General features: G+C 47.5%; 2 protein-coding genes across 14 annotated transcripts in view; both read right to left on the bottom strand.

Annotated features, from left to right (window-relative positions):
* SAMD11 (sterile alpha motif domain containing 11) overlaps positions 1-14,294 on the bottom strand; it is a 221,908-nt gene extending 207,614 nt beyond the window's left edge. For 2 of the 3 annotated variants that reach the window (XM_066982194.1, XM_066982195.1), the window contains exon 1: positions 11,630-14,294. The gene's annotated coding sequence lies outside the window, so the exon portion shown is untranslated. The remainder of the gene's footprint in view (positions 1-11,629) is intronic. The other variant, XM_066982196.1, reaches the window with a different exon arrangement.
* Positions 14,295-14,608: 314 nt separating this feature from the next.
* The window catches only part of RERE (arginine-glutamic acid dipeptide repeats), a 232,582-nt gene continuing 226,156 nt past the window's right edge, over positions 14,609-21,034 (bottom strand). For all 11 annotated transcript variants that reach the window (XM_048067313.2, XM_048067317.2, XM_066982188.1 and 8 more), the window contains 3 exons: positions 19,186-19,332; positions 18,751-18,931; positions 14,609-17,678 (listed from right to left, as the gene is read on the bottom strand). In XM_048067313.2, coding sequence (XP_047923270.1) covers positions 17,645-17,678; positions 18,751-18,931; positions 19,186-19,332 — 362 coding nt within the window. In that variant the 3' untranslated portion in view covers positions 14,609-17,644. The remainder of the gene's footprint in view (positions 17,679-18,750; positions 18,932-19,185; positions 19,333-21,034) is intronic.

The raw sequence follows: 21,034 nt of genomic DNA, 5'->3' as shown, positions 1-21,034 counted from the left end.
GAAAGCAAAGCAAAATCCAGCACATCTTTCACTTAGGACAGACGGACAGGCTGTTCTCGCCGTGGCTTCCCAACGTCATGTCGAGCCCCGCCAGCAGATTTTTGCTCCGTATCTCAGCGCATTTAACAAGCAGCAATTCAAGCTTCATACTATTCACGAGTCTACAGAATAGGAAGGTGAAACACTGAAAAAGACTGAGCAGGCAATGGTAGGAAAGCCTTCTCAGAAGAAGCGCACTGTTCATTGAACCATTAACACCCCGTACAGGTATCCTTACAGGGCTAACTTAATGAATGGCACCAATGCCGAAACACAAGCCACAGAGAAAGGATTCTCCTGTCTTTTCCCTAGCATGTGCTGAAATCCTTCTTTGCTATTGGGAAAAGAGCAGCACAGTCATGTGCATGGGATTGATTTCCCAGAAGCCCGTGTCTGCATATTTCCAGGCATTCCGCAGGGGCAGGCAGCGAGCATCGTACCGTGCGCATTTCTGACAGTCTCGCCTTTCACTGTGGGCTCCCCACAGTGTTTCTTTTTTTTAAAAAAAAAAAAAAAGCTTTTGCACAGCCCTGTTTGTATCTCCTGGCTCACCACCTCCTCTAGCTAATATTTTATTTATTGTATCTCGGTCCTAACAAGTGAGCTTCTTCCCCAATGGCTACTAATTAGATTGGGTGGCTCTCCAGAGATGGTGTGCACGTGGATGCGGACAGAACACAGATGTGCTTTGCAATTCATAGGAAGCATTCAGCAGCCATACAGATTGACCAAGGACTGTAACACTTGGATATATTTCACCCCGCACGTCCAGGCATCTGCAAGCAAAACTAATATTGCATTTCACTGAAATCAGGGGAGGGTAACAAAAGATTGGCGAGCCCTGGGTACTGATGAGGCAAAAGCAGCTCCAGTGAGAGACCTTCTAAAGGTAGCTACTTCTCTTCCCCCGGCTCTGGCCTGTTCCAGAAAGCTGGTCACAGGCTCTGGGATGAACCCTGTTGATCTCAAGGTCTCACCTCTGCCTTAGATGCAGTCAAGAAGCCCTCCCACCCAAAAAGGCAGACTTGGAATTTCATTTTCAGAGCGAATCCATGGTTGGCACTCTCCTTTTGCGTCTTCAAGACAAAAGAGAAGATGAGATAAAGCTGTGAATGTGGACTCGGGGGGACTTACAAGGAGTTAGATAGTGGCTGGGGGCTTGGCAGCAAAAGCGAAATGAAAGAGCATTTCTGGAAGGTAGAAAGATGGAACTGCAGTCCAAGGAGTTTTCTCCAGAAAATAAACTGCAAATCCTGTTCCCTGTACATATGAAATCACTATTAGTATTGGACCAGGGACATCAGAGGTAGCAGAAGGGACTTTCACACTGAAAAAGGTATTTACGATACAGCAGATCTTAGACAAGTGAAAAATAAAGTTAATAAAGAGCTATATATTTAATCTAGTGAAATCAGTCACTACCCAGAATTAACAGCAGCCATTTCTCATCCATTGCAGCAGAAGGCAAGAATACTTTGGACAACTCCATGGATCAACACAGAAAGAGCAACTCAAAGGAGGCCCTTCTAAGCATGTTTTTTTTTATATACGGATACACCAGAAAGTAATGCGATGTTAAGCAGGCCCGTTTCCAGGGGAATTATTAAAATCCAACCACTACAAGTTCTGTGTAGGAGCCGGTAGCAAGTCAGGAGTTGCTCAAAGCAGGATTTAAACTTCTGACCTAGCAGCTCCGGGAAGGCGGAGGGGGGAAGGAAAACGGTAGAGGTGGATGGGGAGCAGGGGAGGTGGTCATTAATCTTGCCGTTCCTCCAGAGGCATTCAGAGTGACACGAAAGAGCTGTTCCCCACCAGCAATGCTGCAAAAGACGAGGAGCTGGGCAGGTGGGATGCGGGAGGGACTCCTGAGCAGACCCCACAGAGCGGTTCTTCGCTGGAAACAACAAGTGAGTCATCTGGGGGTCTGCTTCCGGTCAAATCTGCTTCTGCCACCAAAAAAACCACGGCTAGTTAAGGGAAGAAACAGAGGGAAACGTGCTCCTGTGTGCATGGCGGAATGGGGTGCTGTCACTTCCCTCCTCACCAAATATCGTATTAAAAATAAAAGCTGAAAAGTCACCAGCTGGATGCCAGGCACATGCTGGGCAGCAGGCCAAGGGCCTCGCTCTTTCTCACTTGACAAATATAGATCCCAGGCACAGGAGATGCTAAATATCAAAGGGCACGGCTTAAACTGCCCCGCGTACTTGGCAGGGCTGACGGGCAGAGGGTTTACACCTGGCTGCGAGGAGGACAAGCGAGCCAAAGAAGGCTCTCTCAGCAACACGCTGGTCCATTCCAAGCTCGCCCCTGGGGCCATCAGGTGGCTTACTTTTGGCCACTTTTCACTGCTCACACCTGGCTGGGACTCAGGCAGTCAGACAGGCCACGCCAACGCACACAGCGGCCCTGCGGCCTTCCCACTCCTTGCCCCAGGCCTGAGGACACCTTTGCAGAAGGACCCTGCACACAGATGGTTCTGCAACTGCAAAGCAGGTCCACGAGATCTCTTCCCACATCCCAGCACATACGTTTTTATGCCTTCTGCTGAAGTTCTGGTATTCCGTGCTCACGCGATTCAGCTGGAATAAGTCACGGGTTTGAGCATTCCAGAAGCCAAGCAGGTGCAAATCACGTGCATGCCAGGGACTGTCTGGGCCAGGCAGCGACAGAAACAAGGGGCGAGTGACATGGTCTCGGCCTCTCCACATCCGTCTGCGCCTTCCTCTCCTTCCGCCACGCTGATGAGCATCGCCAGAGCTACCTCCAGGGCTGTCAGTGCCCGCTGGCCACAAACCACATACAGGTTCAAGCGGAGGAGGTGTAGATGTCCACCCCTCCCAAACTGCTGCAAAACACCCCGACCACTGCTCCAGAGGGGCTGTTTTTAGCAGGAATGTACTTTGAAATGGGGCAGAGGCTGCCTCCTTGATTTTGAGCCACAGCAGGCTAGAAGCAGCCAGAGCTGGTGACCAATTCCGGATCCTGCTGCGGAGCCCTAAACCTCACAGCAAGTTGCTCTAAGACCTAAGAGACACTTCTGGCACTCGATAGCTGGGTTATTTCGCATCTCTAAGCACCTAAGACACCCAAATGCTTCTACACTCTTACACTATGCAAGGTATGAGCACGACCAGACTGGCTGTAAAGCTGGCCTTAGCAGCTACAAAAGCAGACACCGAGCACTTCAGCCGAGGTTAGAGGCTCACTGGGCTCAGCTTCTTTGAGTGCAGCTCAGCCGCAGAACATTTCACCTTGCCTTTAGGCTTGGAACATTTTTCTCCCTCCCTTCAGGGGGTGCTGACGGGTATTTCACTGAGGCAGCACAGGCTGCCTTTCTCCCCTTGGAAGGGAGGTTTGGGATGTGATTTCCTCGCGCCCTTCATCTCACAGGAGCCCCAGCAACAGCTCCAGCAGTGGCTGAAACAAAAACCACCTGGAGCTTGCCTTGGCCTTCATGAGGCCCGTCAGTATTAAACAGCACTTGGGAGAGCGCGCTGCAGAAGATCCTGGAGAAACCCCCCAGAAATAAGTGCACGGGGAACCGTCACGAAACACTTCCATATGAAGAGCCAGGCCTGGAGACACCGCAGCGAACGACATCTACACAGACGAGTTGGAAGAAATTAAAAAGCCATCAGCCTCAAAGAATTGCGACACTGCTTGCAGAGGGTCAGCGCCCAGGTCCCCGGGAAAGGTGCCAAGCAGGTTGCAACAGCACTCCCCCACCCGGGGGGACAGATCCTGCCCGCCTTGGAAACCCAGCATCAGGGGCTGGCGAAAGCAGCACAGCCCTCTGTCTGAATAAGCTGAGAGGTAGGACAATAAAAAGGGGCAAAAAGAAAAGGCATTTCCATGCTTGGAACCACCACCCAGAGCAGATCCCATGCACGTTTTGCTGGCAGGTTTGCGTGCCCAAGCAGCGTGGCACACAAACACACACACACAAATTCAGCACACAGATAAATACACACACGCTCCCCACATTGATACAGAAACACAGGCCACTGAGGGAGGCAGGAGCTGGGCGCCTGCTGTCAGCTCCCCACGCCTCGCCCGGGGACCTCCAGCAACACTTGGGTGCTCCGAGGCCCTGCTCAATCCCCGACTGTTTTCTGAACACTGACGAAGTGCTGCTGGTGCTCTCAGCACGGGCAAGACACCGCTCCTACCCCCAAAGAGCTCGCCACCAGTAATTAGAGCTATTGCCTAACATTGCTAATTACCGCCTTAATTAATTTACTTTAAATAATTCTTAGGTATCGTCAGCTCGCCGCAATCTCTTCGCAATCTGTACACAAAGGAGAGCCACACGAGGTACCGCTGCCCATTTCGCGTGCAGGCACACAGGCATCGTCTGCGGCCAGGAAATTCGGTTACCAGCGCAGGCCGAGCTGACGCCACGGCCCGACCCCAGCACCACGCACGGAGCGGAGGCAGCAAAGACCTCGGGCTGCGATTTGCAACAAAATGCCCCAGGAGAGCTCCGTGGCTTCTGCGACCACGTCGTGCCCTCAGATATTCTCCACTGTGGATGAGGAGCAGCACGGCTCACGTTAGAGCAGGTGCCCACACCCCGAACTGAAACACTTGATCCTGGTAGAGGACCGTGTCCCGGCTTCCAGCCTTGAGGGACGGCCAGCTTTTGGGGAGCTCTGCAACGTCGTGAGGGCAGGGAAGGAATGGGGGAGATGGCAGGAACTGTCCGAGCAGGCCCCTGCTATCATCTTCTGTCTTTTAAAATTGATTTTTCACTAAGTATCTGCTGTCCTCTTCCTGCCTGCCCGCCTGACTGCTTTTCAACCTCGTCGCACTGCAGCCCGCTGGCCTCTGCTTTCACTCCGCGGTATCTGCCACCCAGAGACTTTCCGCGGAGGTGGACATCGACCCCAGCAGAAAACGTCGGAGCCACTGACGGGAGCAGCCAGCCCAGCAAACAAACGCCCTGTCTGATCAAACAGCCTCGGCGCCCTGACCTCCTTTACTGCCTCTTCGCCCTGCAGACGGCCGGGGAGGGAGCGCACACACCGCCCGCGCCGGGACCGCTGCGAGCAGCGCCTGCAGCCAGCCCCGCTCCCCGAGACGGCTCCAGACAAGCCCCGCGGTGGGCAGGCGCCGCGTGCGGAATCAATAAGGTCAGGAGCATTTCACGCAGGGCATCCTTTACCGATACAATAAAGGCCGGTCCTTACCAGACCGGTACTGCCTGACGGGAGCCATTGATCACCGCAGCACACCTCACTGGCATTTATCTTCGGCAGCACCTGACAGCACGCCGCTCTGCCCTCCGGGCAAACACTAGCTCTCGAGGCTGTGACATTCAGAGCAAGGAAGCCAAAGAAAGTCTATAAGAAAACCCCTCGTGTCACCTCCCAGCTGCTGCATGGTGTGGAAGAGGGCTGGTGCTAGCTGGGGTTGATACATTAAATATTATTTCATGGCTTGTGTATTTTTCCAGTTCAAGAGTGAGTCCAGAGTAGAGGCCACCTAAAAGAAACAAATCCTCTCCGGGCAGCTGCCTCGTGTTTACGTCCCCGTTTCCCTACAAGGGCATCAAAAGCACAGCTCGCGAGGAGGGAAACCAGGGCACCCGGAGGTGGTGGGACGCGTGTGGGGCCACACAGCTGGTCGAGAGTCCGGACGAGGAATCCGAGGCAGTCCCCTGCCACGCTGTAAATACGTACACACGCAGAGCGACTCGCTTAAAGACGGGTCTGTGTCTCCCAGCCTCTGATGGGTAACAAGCACAGCAAAAGAACTGCTCTTCACAGACAAAGCCAAAAGGCGCACAGCAGCTTGCACAAGGACGGGAGTAAAAGCGGCAGCTGGGAAATTCGGGTGGCAGAAACTTGTTTTTGCAAAGCCAACGAACCCCGAGGAAAGCCACGGGCACGCAGTGCTGCGTGGCACAGGTGGTGCTGGGCCTCACGGGCACGCCGCAGTGTTGGTGGAGGGCTTGCTTGCTGCCCAGGACTCTGGTCCAGCAGCTGCTGTGAGATCCTCAAGTTTTCCTGGAAGCACTCGAGGGCTGAAATCCTTTTCCCGAGCATCTGCTGCCATCCGGTGGCAAGCGCTGCAAAGGCACCCGTGGCTGAGAAACATCCCCGGTGGCAACCTGCAGCCTGGCCAGGGCCACGGGAGCCCAGCCAGAACCCGAAGCAGGCACTTGCCCCCAAATCCATCGCCCCCAGTCCTTCAGGCCGCCCTCCCAGGGAGCTTCCCCACCCCAGGCCAGCGCTCCAGCGGCCACCCGTATCCCCGCCGCCCAGCTGGGCACAGCGAGGCATGCCAGGGACGGCGGCCAACTGCTCGTGTTTTCTTATTTGCCATCTTGTAAACAAAAATCAGCCAGCCGAGAGCCCCCGGGGGCCCGGGCAGAAACAGCCAAGGCCCCCCACCATCCGGGAGTGCTGCATGACTCCGAGCTGAGGCTGGCACCCGCAGAAATGCACAGGGCCTGCAGCGGGCAGGAACGCTGCTCGGCGCCATGCGAGGCTGGTGGTAAAAAAGGAAGCAGCCACATACCGAGAGGCTCCGAGGGGACAGAGCCAGGGGCCTGGAAGTTGCTGCTCCTCGGGCAGCAAGACGAGCCAGCCATCTGCTTAGGAGGCAGACCTTATGCACTGCAATGGCTTCGACACCACAAGGAACAACCAAATCTCCGCTTCCCAAAGGCTGCAGCAAGGGAAGCAAGGCAAGCTCATCCTCTGGAGCGTCCCGTCCCAGTGTTCAGAGCTAGCACACCACTGGGCACGGCAGCACACGACTGGGCAAGCAGCAGCTGTCCCACAGGGATTACACACGTAGGCAGAATATCGCAAGCCCTGCTCACAATTACTCCATGGAAATCTAGCTGAACAACAGCATCTCTCTTACTGTGTGGTGCTGTAACTACCAGCTCTCGATGCACCACTTCAAAAAGCCGCCTCTGCTCCAAACCACGACTCGTCAGGAGCACTAGGGAAGACCAACAAAGACCGAAGCCTTACTTTACTGCCGGCTCCAGGGCCTCAGGGGCCAGATCCACACCACGTAAGTACAGGCACTTATTAGCAGATTAGAAGATGTACGCAACCCCAGCAACCTATGCTCAAACCCTATCTGGTAATATTTTCTGACTGCAATCATGAATTCTTCCGCAGCCATTAGGATTCAAGGGTCTCCAAAGCTAAGTCCACTTGCATCCATGTTGCATGAGTATTAGAAATCCACCTGCTCACCACTCTTTTGAAAGAGCAAAACATGACTTGTAGCAAGTCAGTATCTCCCTCTCCGTTTTATCAGAGGGACACCGAGACACAGCGTGCCACCGCTGGGATGTGTGGCAGAGCCAAACAGAAGCTGGACAGACCGGGCAAACCGCGGACCCAGGCCCTGCGGAGCAGATGCATCTTTCAACGGGCTGTTAAGTAATTTGGCACGAATGCCAAAATGCAGTTTGAGAAATAGCAGCCTGGAGTTGCAGAGGGGACCGGAGTGACTGGGAGCCCCTGGCAGAGCAGGCTGCCTCACCGTCAGCACCTGCCTGTGCCCGTGAGCCTCCTGCTGTCAGAACAGCACGGTGAGGTTACCTCGAACTGAAGTCCAAGCCAAAGGACAATGAAATGCCATGCATAAAAGGCACCGCTTGTATGGCTGCTGGCAGGTAACACACACAGAATTCACACTCTGCTGTGGAATGTGAAATACATAAAGAAAGAGTTTTGTTTTCCTCTTTGGTCTGGCACCCCTTTACCTGCTTTCCCTTTAAGCCAGGACAAGAGTGGGTATGCTGGAGAATTTCAAGCTGACTTTGCCCAAGACGGTCAGCTACAAGCAGATGCTGCTTCACGGTCAGACTGAGTGGCTCAGGAAATCCTCCCGTCCATGCTGGGACTCTGCTGAACTCCCTTTCTCAACCCAAAACCCAAAGCAGACGAGACTGCCCCTGCCCCAGTGCCCACAGAGGAGCACAGGGGCAGTCGTGTCCTGGTTATGCCCAGCACCCGTTGCCCCATGTCCTGTTAGTTCCTACCATTTGCACTCAGGAGTCCGAGCAGAGCCCTCCCCGAACTGCACGGAGCCTTACACGATTTCTTTTCCCTTTCCTTTATGCTCCCTGATTCTCATTCCATTTGAGTCACCTGCTTAAAAAACAAATGTGGTCCTATCACCCCAGAACAATACATTTCAAATAAGCATATAAAAGACCATTTCTTGACATGAATAAATTGATTGGGACCATTACCTTGTAGCCACTTCCCCCAGAAAAAGCCTCTTAAAGGCAGCCTGAGGCAGGGAAGCAGCATTTACATTTAGATGAAGGTGTTTCTGTCACAGTGTCTCCCCCAACAGCTCCTGGCCCCAGGTATTGTCTCCACAAGAAATTAGTAAAGCCAGGCAGCTCTGCTTTAAACAACACCCAAGGAAAAGGAAAGAAAATATTGCTACAGCCCCGCTGCATGCACCCTGTGTCTGTAGTCACACCGTCTGTGGCAAAGCAATGGCAACAGGTGAAAGGACAGTGGTATCATCACCTCAGGGAGCAGCAGCAAGGATCTTACATCTTGAAACTGACTTTTCCAGCACAAACTCTGTTAAAATGCCCTGCATTAGGTGTACAGAGCAGTTAGCGAGGCTGCTATCACCAGGCTCAGAACCGTCCCCTTACCCGCTGGCAGTGGACTAGATTCAATGCTGCTGTAAAACACCGTAGCACCACCACAAATTTACACCGTGTAGGCTTAACCTCCAGCCCTTCCTCAGTTCATTACACTCTAAGTCTTCAAGACACCTGACAAATGAAATGCAGGGTACGTGGCTTCAATACTGATGGCGAGGGAGTGCTTTGCATAGGTACCTGTTTTTAGGGGCTTTTTTCCCCGGGGAGCACAGATCCCACAAGGATTTTCACTGCCCTCAGCATCCCCAACTAGAGAAATCTCAGTGCGCAATAACCAACCTGCGTCTTTTTGCTGCTGTCACTGAGAGGCTTGTTTATGATTGAAATTTGTCTCGTAACACAATAGTTGAAAGAGTAAAAGCAATGGATTCAGGTATTACCAATAAAATTATGCGTTACTGTCTTACCTATCAGAAAGAAATAAATATTTTGCAATCAGCTAGCTTCATTCCAGTACAGCTATTTCCACAGTTGGAAACTGAACCGCTAGAACTACACCAAGGAAGAAAAGGAATGATTTTCACCTCCCTGATCAATACCACCTACAGTAAAACCCAGCACAGGCCAGGCTTTAATGCAGCAGTTTGACAGATGAAGGACAGACAAAGATTACAAACCCTCTACGTGCCAAAAAAAGTAGATCGGAAGGGGCAAGAAACTGAATAAACCCTATAGTTTCAACGTGATGAAGAGATAAGCCACAGATTCTGAGACTGGATATAGTCAGGATTATTTAAGTGTTGTCATCTGCATGAGTCAGTACTTGCAGCTCGGTGCCATCCTAGGGACTGAAGCCTCTGCTCAGATTCCAAGTCTGAGGTCAACTCAGAACAAGTTTCAGCCTACACAAACGCAGACAGAGCTTCCCCTATGTGCTGAGGTAGCTGCAGACAAACCTGTCTGCTCTCCTGCCGGCGTGCCTGCACCTGGAGGGTCCCCGCACGTCAGCACCAAACGTGCACGTAATGGAACCTTTAATTAAACGCTGTTTCATTTCAAGTGGGGAGACACTTCACAGCGGCCCTGTGTCAGCCCTAGCATTTTACAAACCCTTTCAGTTCTGTAGCACAAGGCACTTGCATGCTCCTCAAACTGTGACAGCAGTCGCAAACGTGCAGCTGCTTCTCCTACGAGATCAGCACTATATTCGTTTTCTCCTCTCAAGAACTAACATGGTAGCGCTCGGAGCTGAACTAAAGATGTGCCAAGCGAGAAATGTACTGGCACCAAACCACAGTGCGTTACAGGGATCTGCATATGGGCTGCAGAGAAACCCTTCAAAATACCCAAGGTGTAGCTCCGCAGGCTGTCACAACTCTTGCCACTCTCCAGCCTTCCTTCTGACATGCTTCTCAAGCTCATCGCCCTGCCTGACACCTCAGCTAGGAGGGAGATTTCCCTGTCCCCCAGCACACATCTTTGGTGGCCACGTACCTACGCAGCGTCAATAAATCCAAACGGTGACCCTCACTTCACCTTATGTTTCCACTCCCTCAAGGAATGGCTGGAGGAACATTTGCAACATGAAAATGCCTCACTGGAGACGCACTGGACATGGTGCCGTTTTGCGCACTACAAGATTTAAGGCTGAGTGGACCCTTTCACAGGTTAAAATAAGAGCACCTGGAGAACTCCCGTATTTCAAAATGGACACTTTGCCTGTTAAATTCCCTTTGTTAATCCTCTCCCCCCACTTGCAATAAATTGTCACAGTGACAAACAAAAACCTCACTATTACGAAGTGCTGAAGCTCACTGGAGCTTCTGGGAGAAGCCAAGTAGCATGTTCCTTTACTCCTTTGCTACCGAGCATCCTCTTGCGTTTCATAAAATATTGTTATTAATACCCATTTTATTTGCTACTGCAGAAAAAGCATTAAGTGGTGAAGAAGACTGGAGAGAAGCCAAAAGAAGGATAAAACAATGATGGTTAAATGACAATAAAACAATCCAACACGGAGGGAGGAAAACCCCTTATGTAGCTGTGGCTGTGTGTTTTGAAGGCGTACATTCAACCAAGTTACTAGGCCGTGAATACTGGATTCCTTTACTTGTAATTGCCTAGACTTTGTAATTAGGGTTCATTCAAACAAGCTACAACACCAGAAGAAAAATCCATCTAGCAGATCCGATTAATAGCCTGTTCCAGGAAAACCAAGTCCCCAGGCAAAGTGAAATGCAGCTCCACTGACATCATGCACAGCTATTTTCCAAGGCCAGTGCATCAATTTACTCCGTAATTTCTCTCCCGTACACATGTTCCCTGGTGCAGGAACTCAGCCTTGGGGCTATAGCAAGGGACAAGAGCGTTTATAAGCTAAGTGAGTTCTTCGCAGAGCCTGGCTCCTCCTGGTGACATTGCCACAGGTAAAAACGCTGGACAAATATTTAAAGAGCTAGCAAATAATGAGATAAAACTGCAATATGGGATTTCAGAAGCTGGAAAGACCCAACAAAGTCATTCAGAGTAAAAGAATGGAAATAAGATGCAAAAATAAATCTTTTTCCGGGTCTTTCACTTTTACAACTGTACTTCTGAGTTATGCTAAGAGTTTATGCAGGGAACTTGTGGAAAGAGGATGGTGATTAGGAACAGGGCAGGGAGGAAGGACATTTTTTTACATATACAGAAATAGCTGATTTTGCAGGGGAAAGTTACTACTTCTACAGAGATGAGCATTTGTAAAGAACAAAAAATAGCCCAGGCAAGCTGTCCACTTGGGATGTACGGTTTGCATTACGTTTGTTTTTACCTGTTGCTCCAGTTTGATTTTTGCAAAGTCAACACCCTTAAGAAAAATCATGGATAATTATCTTGCATTGAAGGGTGAAACAACAGAACAGTCATTTGTAAAAATAAAATAAAATAAAAAAAAAAGACAAAACAAACAAACAAAAAAAACCACCAGCAAAACTTTCTCAAGCTTACCTCACACACGTGGAGAGCAAGGCAGCAAGGCAGGAGAAACGTCCAAGATGGCGACGGAGGTGACCGGGACATCTGGAGGGGTGCCTGTCACAGCAACACGGCCTGGACTGAGCGCACAGAACAAGCCAAGGGGCTGCTGCCTCAGGGAAAAAGGGGACACTACCTGGGGAGCCTGGGGGGGACCCAGCTCCAGGCTGAGGGACACTGCCGGGGGGCACAGGGGCACCACCCGGAGGGTCACAGGGCGACACATTTCCCTCAGGCTCTCACTTCCCTCCACAGGCAGCCAGCCAGCGCTGCCCTCAGGAAAGAGGCTGGGCCTTGAGGCTCCCTCCACCACCTTTCTGTCACCCTTCTCCCTGCCACAGCGGGGCACAGCTCCTACCTGCACACCACCATGCTGAGGGCTCCCAGCTCCTTCTGGAACCTTCCGGGCCCAGGCCCAGGTGTGGCTCGTCAGGTCCTCACAGCCTGCATGGCCCCAGCTGCGAGCTGGGCATCACCCTGTGAGGAAAAATCCCCTCCCCAGCCCCAAAGTGTCCCACCTGGCGTAGATACAGCTCCCAAAATATCACTTTTATGCCACCCATGCCGTGCCCCAGTTCAGACCCCTAAGCACAAAGAGCTTTAGGACCAGTTTCTTGCTACGCCTCAGTTCAGACCTCTAAGCACAAAGAGCTTTAGGGCCCAGGCAAAAGTCCTTCTAGGTGCCGGGCTGGGAATAACAAATTCAGTTTAATATTTCAGCATAAACCAGGCTTAGTCTCAGGCTTTGAGAGGAATAAATAAGGCAAATAAGCTCACTGCTCCACCACTGAGGGCAGGACGTGCCACAGGACAGGCGAGTGTGCCTTCCTCAGCCATTTTGATGACTGTAAACAAACTTTTTCAAACATTCAATGCATTCATTTCCGCCATCATCAAAAGTAAAGGAAAACTGAGAACTTAATCACTTGCCTAGAGTGCAGATTTTGCTGCTGTTTACTAGAGTGATTATAGCAAACCAAATATTTAATACTGCATACACATGTAAAGAGCTGTTCTGCTTTCCCTCCCCTTGCTCTCCTTTCCGCCTCCTGCTACTACTGCCTAAAACAAATTAACATCTTCAGGGACCAAACCCAATGCACAGAAACTCCTACAAAGAACAGAAATCTCACGCCAGGCAACACAAGCTACCTTTTTTCCCATGTTCAAAGAACAGAACAATCAAATTCCCAAACAAAACACCAGGCTTCACCTTTTCTCCTCAGACCTAAACGAATATATGTTATAAAAAGCTACCCACGGCCTAGACAGGCCTGAAACCTCGCTGCCCATGTTACTTTTTACAGCTGACATGCCATTAGAATGAAGTCTGGTAATGTACCTGTAACACAGCCACGTGATGGACGGCTCTCTAGCCTTCAGCCTTGTGTTAATGATGCCTTGGCATTACAAGACCAACACTGCAATAGGAACTATATCATTCAATTTATGCAGTAATAAAAATCCTCTTTGGCCTTGTCCCTGTAGGGTTCAACGTTTCAAGTCTGGAAACTCAACAACCTATAGCAAGGGAGGGCAGCCTCAGCCCATTCAAGTTCTATGTTAAGTACAAGAAATTAAAAAAAGAAATAAATAAAATATGTCAAAATAAATACCATGGCACATGTTCAAGCCAGGCTTAGAGAAAGCACTTTCAGAAGCTATTTCCAGTAGACAGAATTGACCTTCCCCTTACAAAATGCCACAGGGTATAAATAGAGCAGACTCTTGAAATATGCAGCTCCAAACTCCTTTGCAATTTGTCTGCAACTGCTCCGTCTGCTCCAAGCGCGCTCAAACAACAGGGCTCTCTTTTCTTACCACGCTGAGAACACTCATTAGCTTGAACTGGAGTCAGGACACCTCACTATTTCTGAAAAATCATTTATCAAACACAAAGGAGGAACAGATCCAGAACGCAGCCTTACTGTCTCCCTTTTGACCAAACATTTATTCTGTAAAGATACTCACCACCTCTCTCTGCAGCAGCACGACGTTTTCCTAAGCTTTGGAGACACCGATTATCACGAACTGCAAATACGGAACACCCAAACAGCTAGCTCATACAAACACATTATAATCCTTGATAGACAGAGGGCAAGGAGCCATTACAAATGTACACAAACACAGAAGTGTATGCAATTTGAAAGCAAATTTTAGCTTTTCAGCAAGCAATGAATAGACAATGAGTTATTGTGCACCCTCCTCTCCACAATTATCATCACTTTGGAATGCATCTCTCACGAGCCCGGTATCAGTCATATTCAAGAAGACTTCACTGGCACAAAGTAACATCTCTTAGAAAATAAGAGGCACAAAAAATTTCAGCTACTGGATCATCTATAGCATATTGTTAATTTAATTTGAAGGTTAACCCTCGTGAGTCATCAAGACTCATTTTCCCTTGTATGTTTTTCCAACACCTTTGGTTCATAAGCAAAAATAAAGGAAAATGACAGCATCTACGCTGTTTCAATAGAATAGAATTGAGGGAACTGTCCTGCTTTTCTACTCTTCACTGGTTGATGCAGTGAGACCTTCTCCACACACTTCATTTTAACTACTTGTTTGTGCTCAAACAGATCAGTGGCTACAACACATTACCATTGTACACAGAAACCCCCTGAAGTCATGACAACCAAAACATCCTTACAAATTCATTCTTTTCAGTTCGACTTCTCAACTTAAGGGAAAAAAATGCTGAAGTTGCACAGTATGGCCCTAGAGCATAAACGAGCCTCGGGTAGGCAAAATACACTCCAAAGGTGGACATGATGTTGGTGTTCTGTGTACTGTATATTAAAAATGAAATAACCTCACAGAAGGAAAAGTAAAGCCAAGAAAGAGACAAGACAAGCTTTGAAACTGAGAAGATGGCTGTGCCAGCATCCCATATTGCCCCAGATGAAAATACTCTTTTCCCACTAACAACAATCAACAGACACATTTCGCTTGCAGGCAAAACCTGGCTGCTGTAGTGTAGCTTGGTTTTATTTATGTCCACAAATATTTCAAAAAAATTACAAAATACTCAAATGGAGAGAACACAGAAGTCACGATTTCTGGGTTTCTACTCTGTTTACACTGTGTTATCCCATGGCAAACTACTCATATATACATTAAGCTTCAAGATATATATAAATGTAGCAGTCAGAATGTACACTCTGCTTTAACGGTGCAGTGAAACAAGCTCAACCATGACGACATAGAACAAGAGAGACGTTTCAAAAACACTAAAGCAAAATTGAAAAATAAACTTTTAAAACTGAGGAAAAACAAGAGAGATTTCTTAAAGAAAATCAAAAGGTCTGGGTTGTTTTTAACAGGGCATCGAACAGCAAGATGGCTTCAAAAGCCACTGCAAGTAAAGTTGTAGTTAATCACAGGTCTAAAATGGAAGAATTTCAGTGCTTATTGGCTGAATGACGCAAAAAAAATTCCCCAAAATATCAAAATATTTATCTGGAAACAAATAAGCGAGATCGATGAATAGCTTTTGAACTCAGATTGCAAAGCAACGCTTCATTTGGAAAAAAAAAATACAGAGAGAGGAGGGAGCAGTAGAAGGAATTAGCAAATTTTTCTTAAGAATAACTGTAGCTAAAAATAACAGCAGAAGAAAAGATTCAGAAGAAATGGCTGTATGCCCCCAACCTCCCAAATTCCACACAGTAAAAACAGGGAGGGGAGAACTATCTGAAATATGCCTAATTAGACCTTTAAAATCAACCAAGGCGTGCTGCTGTCTGCTGAGCAAACCCATCTTACTGGCTGCTCCCCTTAGCAAAAGTTAAAAACGTTATTCAGAAGAAAACTAGTTCCTAATTCACCTGATCACTGCAGACACAAACTAAAGGCATTGACTGAAGAAAACTTCACCATCCTTGGCTCTAGACTGACCTCATGGCTTCCTAATGTCAGAAATACTAGCTGTTCCTGCTAACGCCTTCAGAGAGTTCACACACAGCAGGTGGAACTGATTAAATGCTACTGCAGTTCCTGAGCACTGAGAAATCTGGAATGGAGAAAACAAAGGTCAGCATCAATGGAAAAAATCCTCCTCTCCCTCTCTCATATGCTCTCGATTTAAAATGGGCTTAGAACACCCTGATGCAAGGTTTTAATTCGTAAATTGATGTTACTGTAATGCCCAACAATAACCTTTGGGCACTAACACCAGCTCTGGATCGAGACCCATGCACTGTGCGTGCCATGCCTTCCATTAGAGCGTATGATTAACTACAATTTTATCAAACATGGCTCAGTACAGTCCTATGACACAACCATCACATTTAACAGTCTACGACGGCAGAGATAGAGTGCTCATGAGTTGAGAGAGGGAATGGGGGAAGTTATGCACCAGCAGAAAACATGGCCAACAGATTCAGATGTCCATTGGTTGCATCACCCTCTGCTCTGGAGAAAAAAAAAAAAGAGTGGCAAAACAGTAAAAACCAACCAAACAAAACCAAACAAAACCTTTCTGCCTAGACAGTAAGCAGAGCTGTTTCCAAAATAATGCTCACTGGCCTTCTGTGTGCTCCTCTCCTTTCACCACCCCCATGGGAACTAGCCAACAGGAGTTATTCTGCATGAACCCGTAGGGTTGGGAGTCAGTAAATGTTACTGTCCATGTTTTTGATTAATTTTCATTAATAAGTTCCTGAGATACAGAAAACTGGTGGCAGTTAAAAAGTTTTTGCTTACAAAAAAACAAAATTTCAACAGTCAGAGAAATGCAGACTGGTCTCTGCAAAACAACTTTAAGAACACTGAGTTGCCTAGTCCTCTTTTCTTAAGAGTATATCAAACACAAGAGGCCAGAAAGAGCAAATCCTCCAAAAATATGCACATGCATACAAAATTCTGGCTGTACTAGTTTGTGCCATGGAGCATTTTAAAAAAGATTTTAGAACAGATTATTTCTTTGAACTTTTGCTTATCCTATAAGGGATAATCTAAAACCAATGTAGTTAGACTACGTGTCAAAAAGGTAATAGGAAAGAGGTTTATTATGGCCACACTGAAAATGAACCCTTGAAGTAGGCATCGAAAGGGTAAGCTGGTTCCAAGGGACACCTGTACTGCTGAGAAACCCAACTCAACAGAAATCATCTGCAAAACAGAGAGATGTAACACTAACAAAAACAAAAAACAAAAACCAAGAACAGAAACAGTCATTTGCAACATTATCCCTGCAACTCCCTTTAATGCTTATTGTTGATAGCAAACCAAATTTCAAGCTTTTACCCATTTGAAATTATTGATACCCATCACTCCCTTTAATTAAAGGGATAACTATATATATTTTTTTATTAAAAAATCAGCTCTGTATTCTGTCAATACCAGGTAGGAATTCACAACTTGTGATGTTACTGAAAATCAAGATAAACGTTTCTGGAGTTTTGTTTTGTTTTGTTTCTCCCCTCTACCCAAAAAAGTTATTTACAGACTTAAAAAGCCATGCTGCAGAACTGAGCTCTCTTTAAAATTATGAAGATTTCCTACAATGTATTAAAATAAAAGTAGATTTTTATTATTATAGCACTTGGATTCAGAGCTTGTTATGTCACCTACTTGCAATCCTTGTTTTTTTTTTAAAATAGCTATAGATGCATTGAGTGTCTCTTCACGCACAGTGACTTGTGTTGTGAACCTGATTCTAGCACCTACTCAAAACAAACTAGTAAGAAAAAAACCAAGATTGCAGGAAGTTCTCTGAATATTCCACACAGTCCTGTATTTTCAATAGGCTTCTGAATACGTTGTCATGCAGGGAGACCCACACCAGTCTTGAGAAATCTTCTCTACAAATGAATGCTATGCTGATAAGTCTCTACTTGTTGGGTGGTTGTTTCTGCTTTAAATATATAAAGAAATCTTTATAAGATATTCTTTTCCTTTTGTAGCTCTTATTGTATGTAAAAATGTTCCACTCCTTCCCAAGGACTGGGGTTTCCATAGCCAGCATTACAAATAAATAATTTATTACAACTGTTTGTCGCCTTCTTTCTTCAGTCGACTGAAAAAGAAAGAAAACTCATTTTAACAAACGAAGGAGGTGTCATGACACTTCAGTGACAGCTCGTCTTCCTGCTAACCTCACCTGGGTGCCCTGAAGGGAACAGAGGTTGCAAGAGGACTTCTGAGCTTTCAGCACAAAATGAGAACCGCTGTAACAGCAGCGATAACACTGTCTGCTGTGGGAGGAAGCGATGACCTTTCGCTACCGAAGCGCTCCTTACATGTGAGCCAGATCACTAGTGCCAGCTCATCAAGCTTTGGCTTTATCTGCAGTTGCAAGCGAAATGTCAGTCAGCTTCAGGCAGGCTGGCTGCCCCCACGGCGCAAGGCCAGCAGGTAATTTTGGAGAGCAGAAGCAAGGACGGAAACATCAGAGCGAGGCAGTGCAAGGCAGGTATTTAATATGCTGTTTCCTGTATATCCTTACAGCCCACAGACATGCGGAATGACCTTTGCTAGGTGCTGAAGGCTTTTTCTTCTTAGCTGACGTATCATTCACCGGCCATTGCCCACCAGGAAATAAGGTGGTCTCAGATAAGGCAGGCCAAGAGAACCACTCTGCTATCAACACTGTGTAGCATTCTAGGTAGAAAGTACTCGCGTGATTCACCTAGGCATTCTCAGCTGTTAATTCAGGATTTTATTCACAGATTTCAATCTCCTTTTGCCTTTAGTCATTTCTTAAAATTTACAGATTTAAGAAATTCCTCACTGCTTCTCAATCATAAAACTTTTACCCACCTTCCTCCTGCACTGCTCTCAAGAAGAGACAGCAATGTAGAGGCAGCAATCATACTAAAACCACTCGGAGGTAATCCTGCAATAAACGACTCAACTGCTCAAGTACTGTGCCAATAATTTGGGCCTAGCTTTCAATCTGCCCTGACATCTGTGCCCAAATTAGGTTTTACTGCAGCTTCACCATCCTCCCCGCATGCATCAGGACAATACCTCAGCACACAGTAAGAAAAGAAGTAATTCAGGAAGAAAAGAAAAAGAAGGAATGTGGAGAAACGTGAAGGAAGCCGTAGCACCTCTTAGTCTCCAAAAGCCTTCGTGGCACCTCTCACCTGTAATAATCTTCCTGACTTGGTAGATGACCACCGTGCATGTGAGGATGCCCGTGCAACCACTGCTGCTCCATTGCCAGTCTTTGCAGCTCTGCTGACTGGGCGTGCATGGCCTGCAGTTGGTGGGCTGCTGACATCGGAGGTGGAATGGCACCAGGCAGATCCCGTGGGTAAGGGGTACCTGAAACAGAGAGAGCTGCGTGCTTTCCAACATTTTTTTTTATTTATTTATTTTTTGCTATGAGGTCTGCAGAGCTGTCCCACAAAGCCACCCTCTCCCCCCAAACCAACACACCAAAACAAAACCCAACTTCAGCTGTACCCGAGGTTACAGCTCAACTCCACCAACTCCCCCTCCCAGGAAACGCTAAGACCCAGAGGAAAAGATGACAGGTCAGATCAAGAGATCCGAGAAGGACCATAAAATGCTCTCACCAAAGACTGGATGTCGGAGCATTTCATGCTCATGAGGTGGCTGCCCTAGCAATGGGTTGGGGATGGTCCCAGGTGGGTAGGGAAAGCGTGCCAAATGGGGTCCAGCTGCTAAAGGATCCACCAGCGGGTGAACAGGTCCTGCTGAACCTTTAGAAGAAGCAAAGAAAGAAAGCAATCAACTGCTTGGGGAAGCAACACTTACTGTTGGGAGATCAAAAGCCCTGTTACCACTTGAGCTGGATCAGCATTTGGCCTAATTGGCGTGTAATTACCAGGAGCTTAGCTCCATCCAATTCGAAACCCACTTTTCTATCTTGAAGTGTTTGAAGTGACATCTGCTTGCCAAACAGTCTTAATTGTCAAAGCAACAACACAGGGCTTTCAATTTCAACAACAACAAAAAGAAATCCACCAAGTGACAGGAGAAAAATCAAAGAGAAAAACCATCTAAGCTCTCACTTTCAGACATTGCTTCTGCTGTCCCTATACACACTGCAGCAGTGGTTGTGATGAGACCTGCTCTGACTAACAAAGGCAAATTGAGATGTTGCAGTGAAATTTGTTCAATATTGAAGACTTAAAAAGGTCTGCTCTTACCTTTATTTGGTCTTGCAAGATCTGTCCCCTGTACAATTTTTTTACATTGCTTACCATAGTTATATTTTCCCCATATGCTCAGAGTGGTTTTTGGCAAACACCTTAGGCTGACTATGTCTCTGAAAAAACAATCTGCTCTTCAGTCTTTACCTCTCAGCCCCTTCTTATTCTCTCTACCTACCACTGGATTGTTTCAGAACAAGTAACTGGGCAATATCTAGACCTACCTGCAGAGAGGCGTTAAATGACTTACCCGACAACAGGATCCTTCCAGAGACACGATCTATGACAAATTTCTTCTGCTACCAAGGGGGTACAGAAACCTGCCTGAAACCGTGCCAGTCCATAATTTGCACAGGCCCAACCAAAGTCCACAGCTGATGGCTTTAAGAAGGCTGATCCTCACAGCTATCATCTCCCACCTGTAACCCTCCCACCACTTCATCTCACAAGACACCGCTGATGGCCTTGCTGTACAACTCAGGTTCTGCACCAGCACTCAAATTCCTTCCCTACTCCAAAAAGCAGACATCCCAGCCATGTTCAATGCATATGCTCCAAGGCAAAGCATGCTATATTTATTGCACAGACAGTACGTTTGTACCCAGCTGCACCAGGAGCTGCACTCTGAGTACTTGGACTTCCTTCATTTTCTTACTTGGCTGCTACTGCACCTGATGCCTTGCTTGCTATGTTCTCTCCAGTCTACTACCAGAAAACCAGAGAAATTCTGCTTAGTGCCAGACTCTTGACATGCTCAGAGGAATAACCATGTAGCTTACTTTAGAAATGAACAAGGCACCAATTCATTTTTGACACCACTAAATACCTTGGGAAAAACTTCTCTACACGTAAGTATGCACTGTAACTAAAAGATGCCAACCCATAAATTTAGATGGTTCTGAAAATTGTGACAGGCAATTTCAAATTAACTAAGGCTACGTGGTTGGCATGTCAAATGGCTAGAGATGAAGTCTCTTCTCACTGTGTTTTTAAAAGCTCCTAAACACCAAGCCTTTTACAGTGGCCATGCAGTCTCCATGAAGACCATTGTACCGTTACCATCAGTTACTTCATCACTGTGTTATTGCCCTGCACCCTTCCAAAAAACAATGGTTTGCATTTCAGGTATCACAACCTTATACTGTTCAAAAGTCACGTCATATCGAAAAATAAAAAGAGATTATGTTACATGAAATTCCAATTCTACTGCTCACGAGAGGCTCCCTAGGAACCTGCTCAGCCCAGGTCC

The sequence above is a fragment of the Anser cygnoides genome, chromosome 23 (assembly GCF_040182565.1).
Source record: "Anser cygnoides isolate HZ-2024a breed goose chromosome 23, Taihu_goose_T2T_genome, whole genome shotgun sequence".
NCBI classification, from domain to species: Eukaryota; Metazoa; Chordata; class Aves; order Anseriformes; family Anatidae; genus Anser; species Anser cygnoides.
This window is presented reverse-complemented; position numbering and strand designations above follow the sequence as displayed.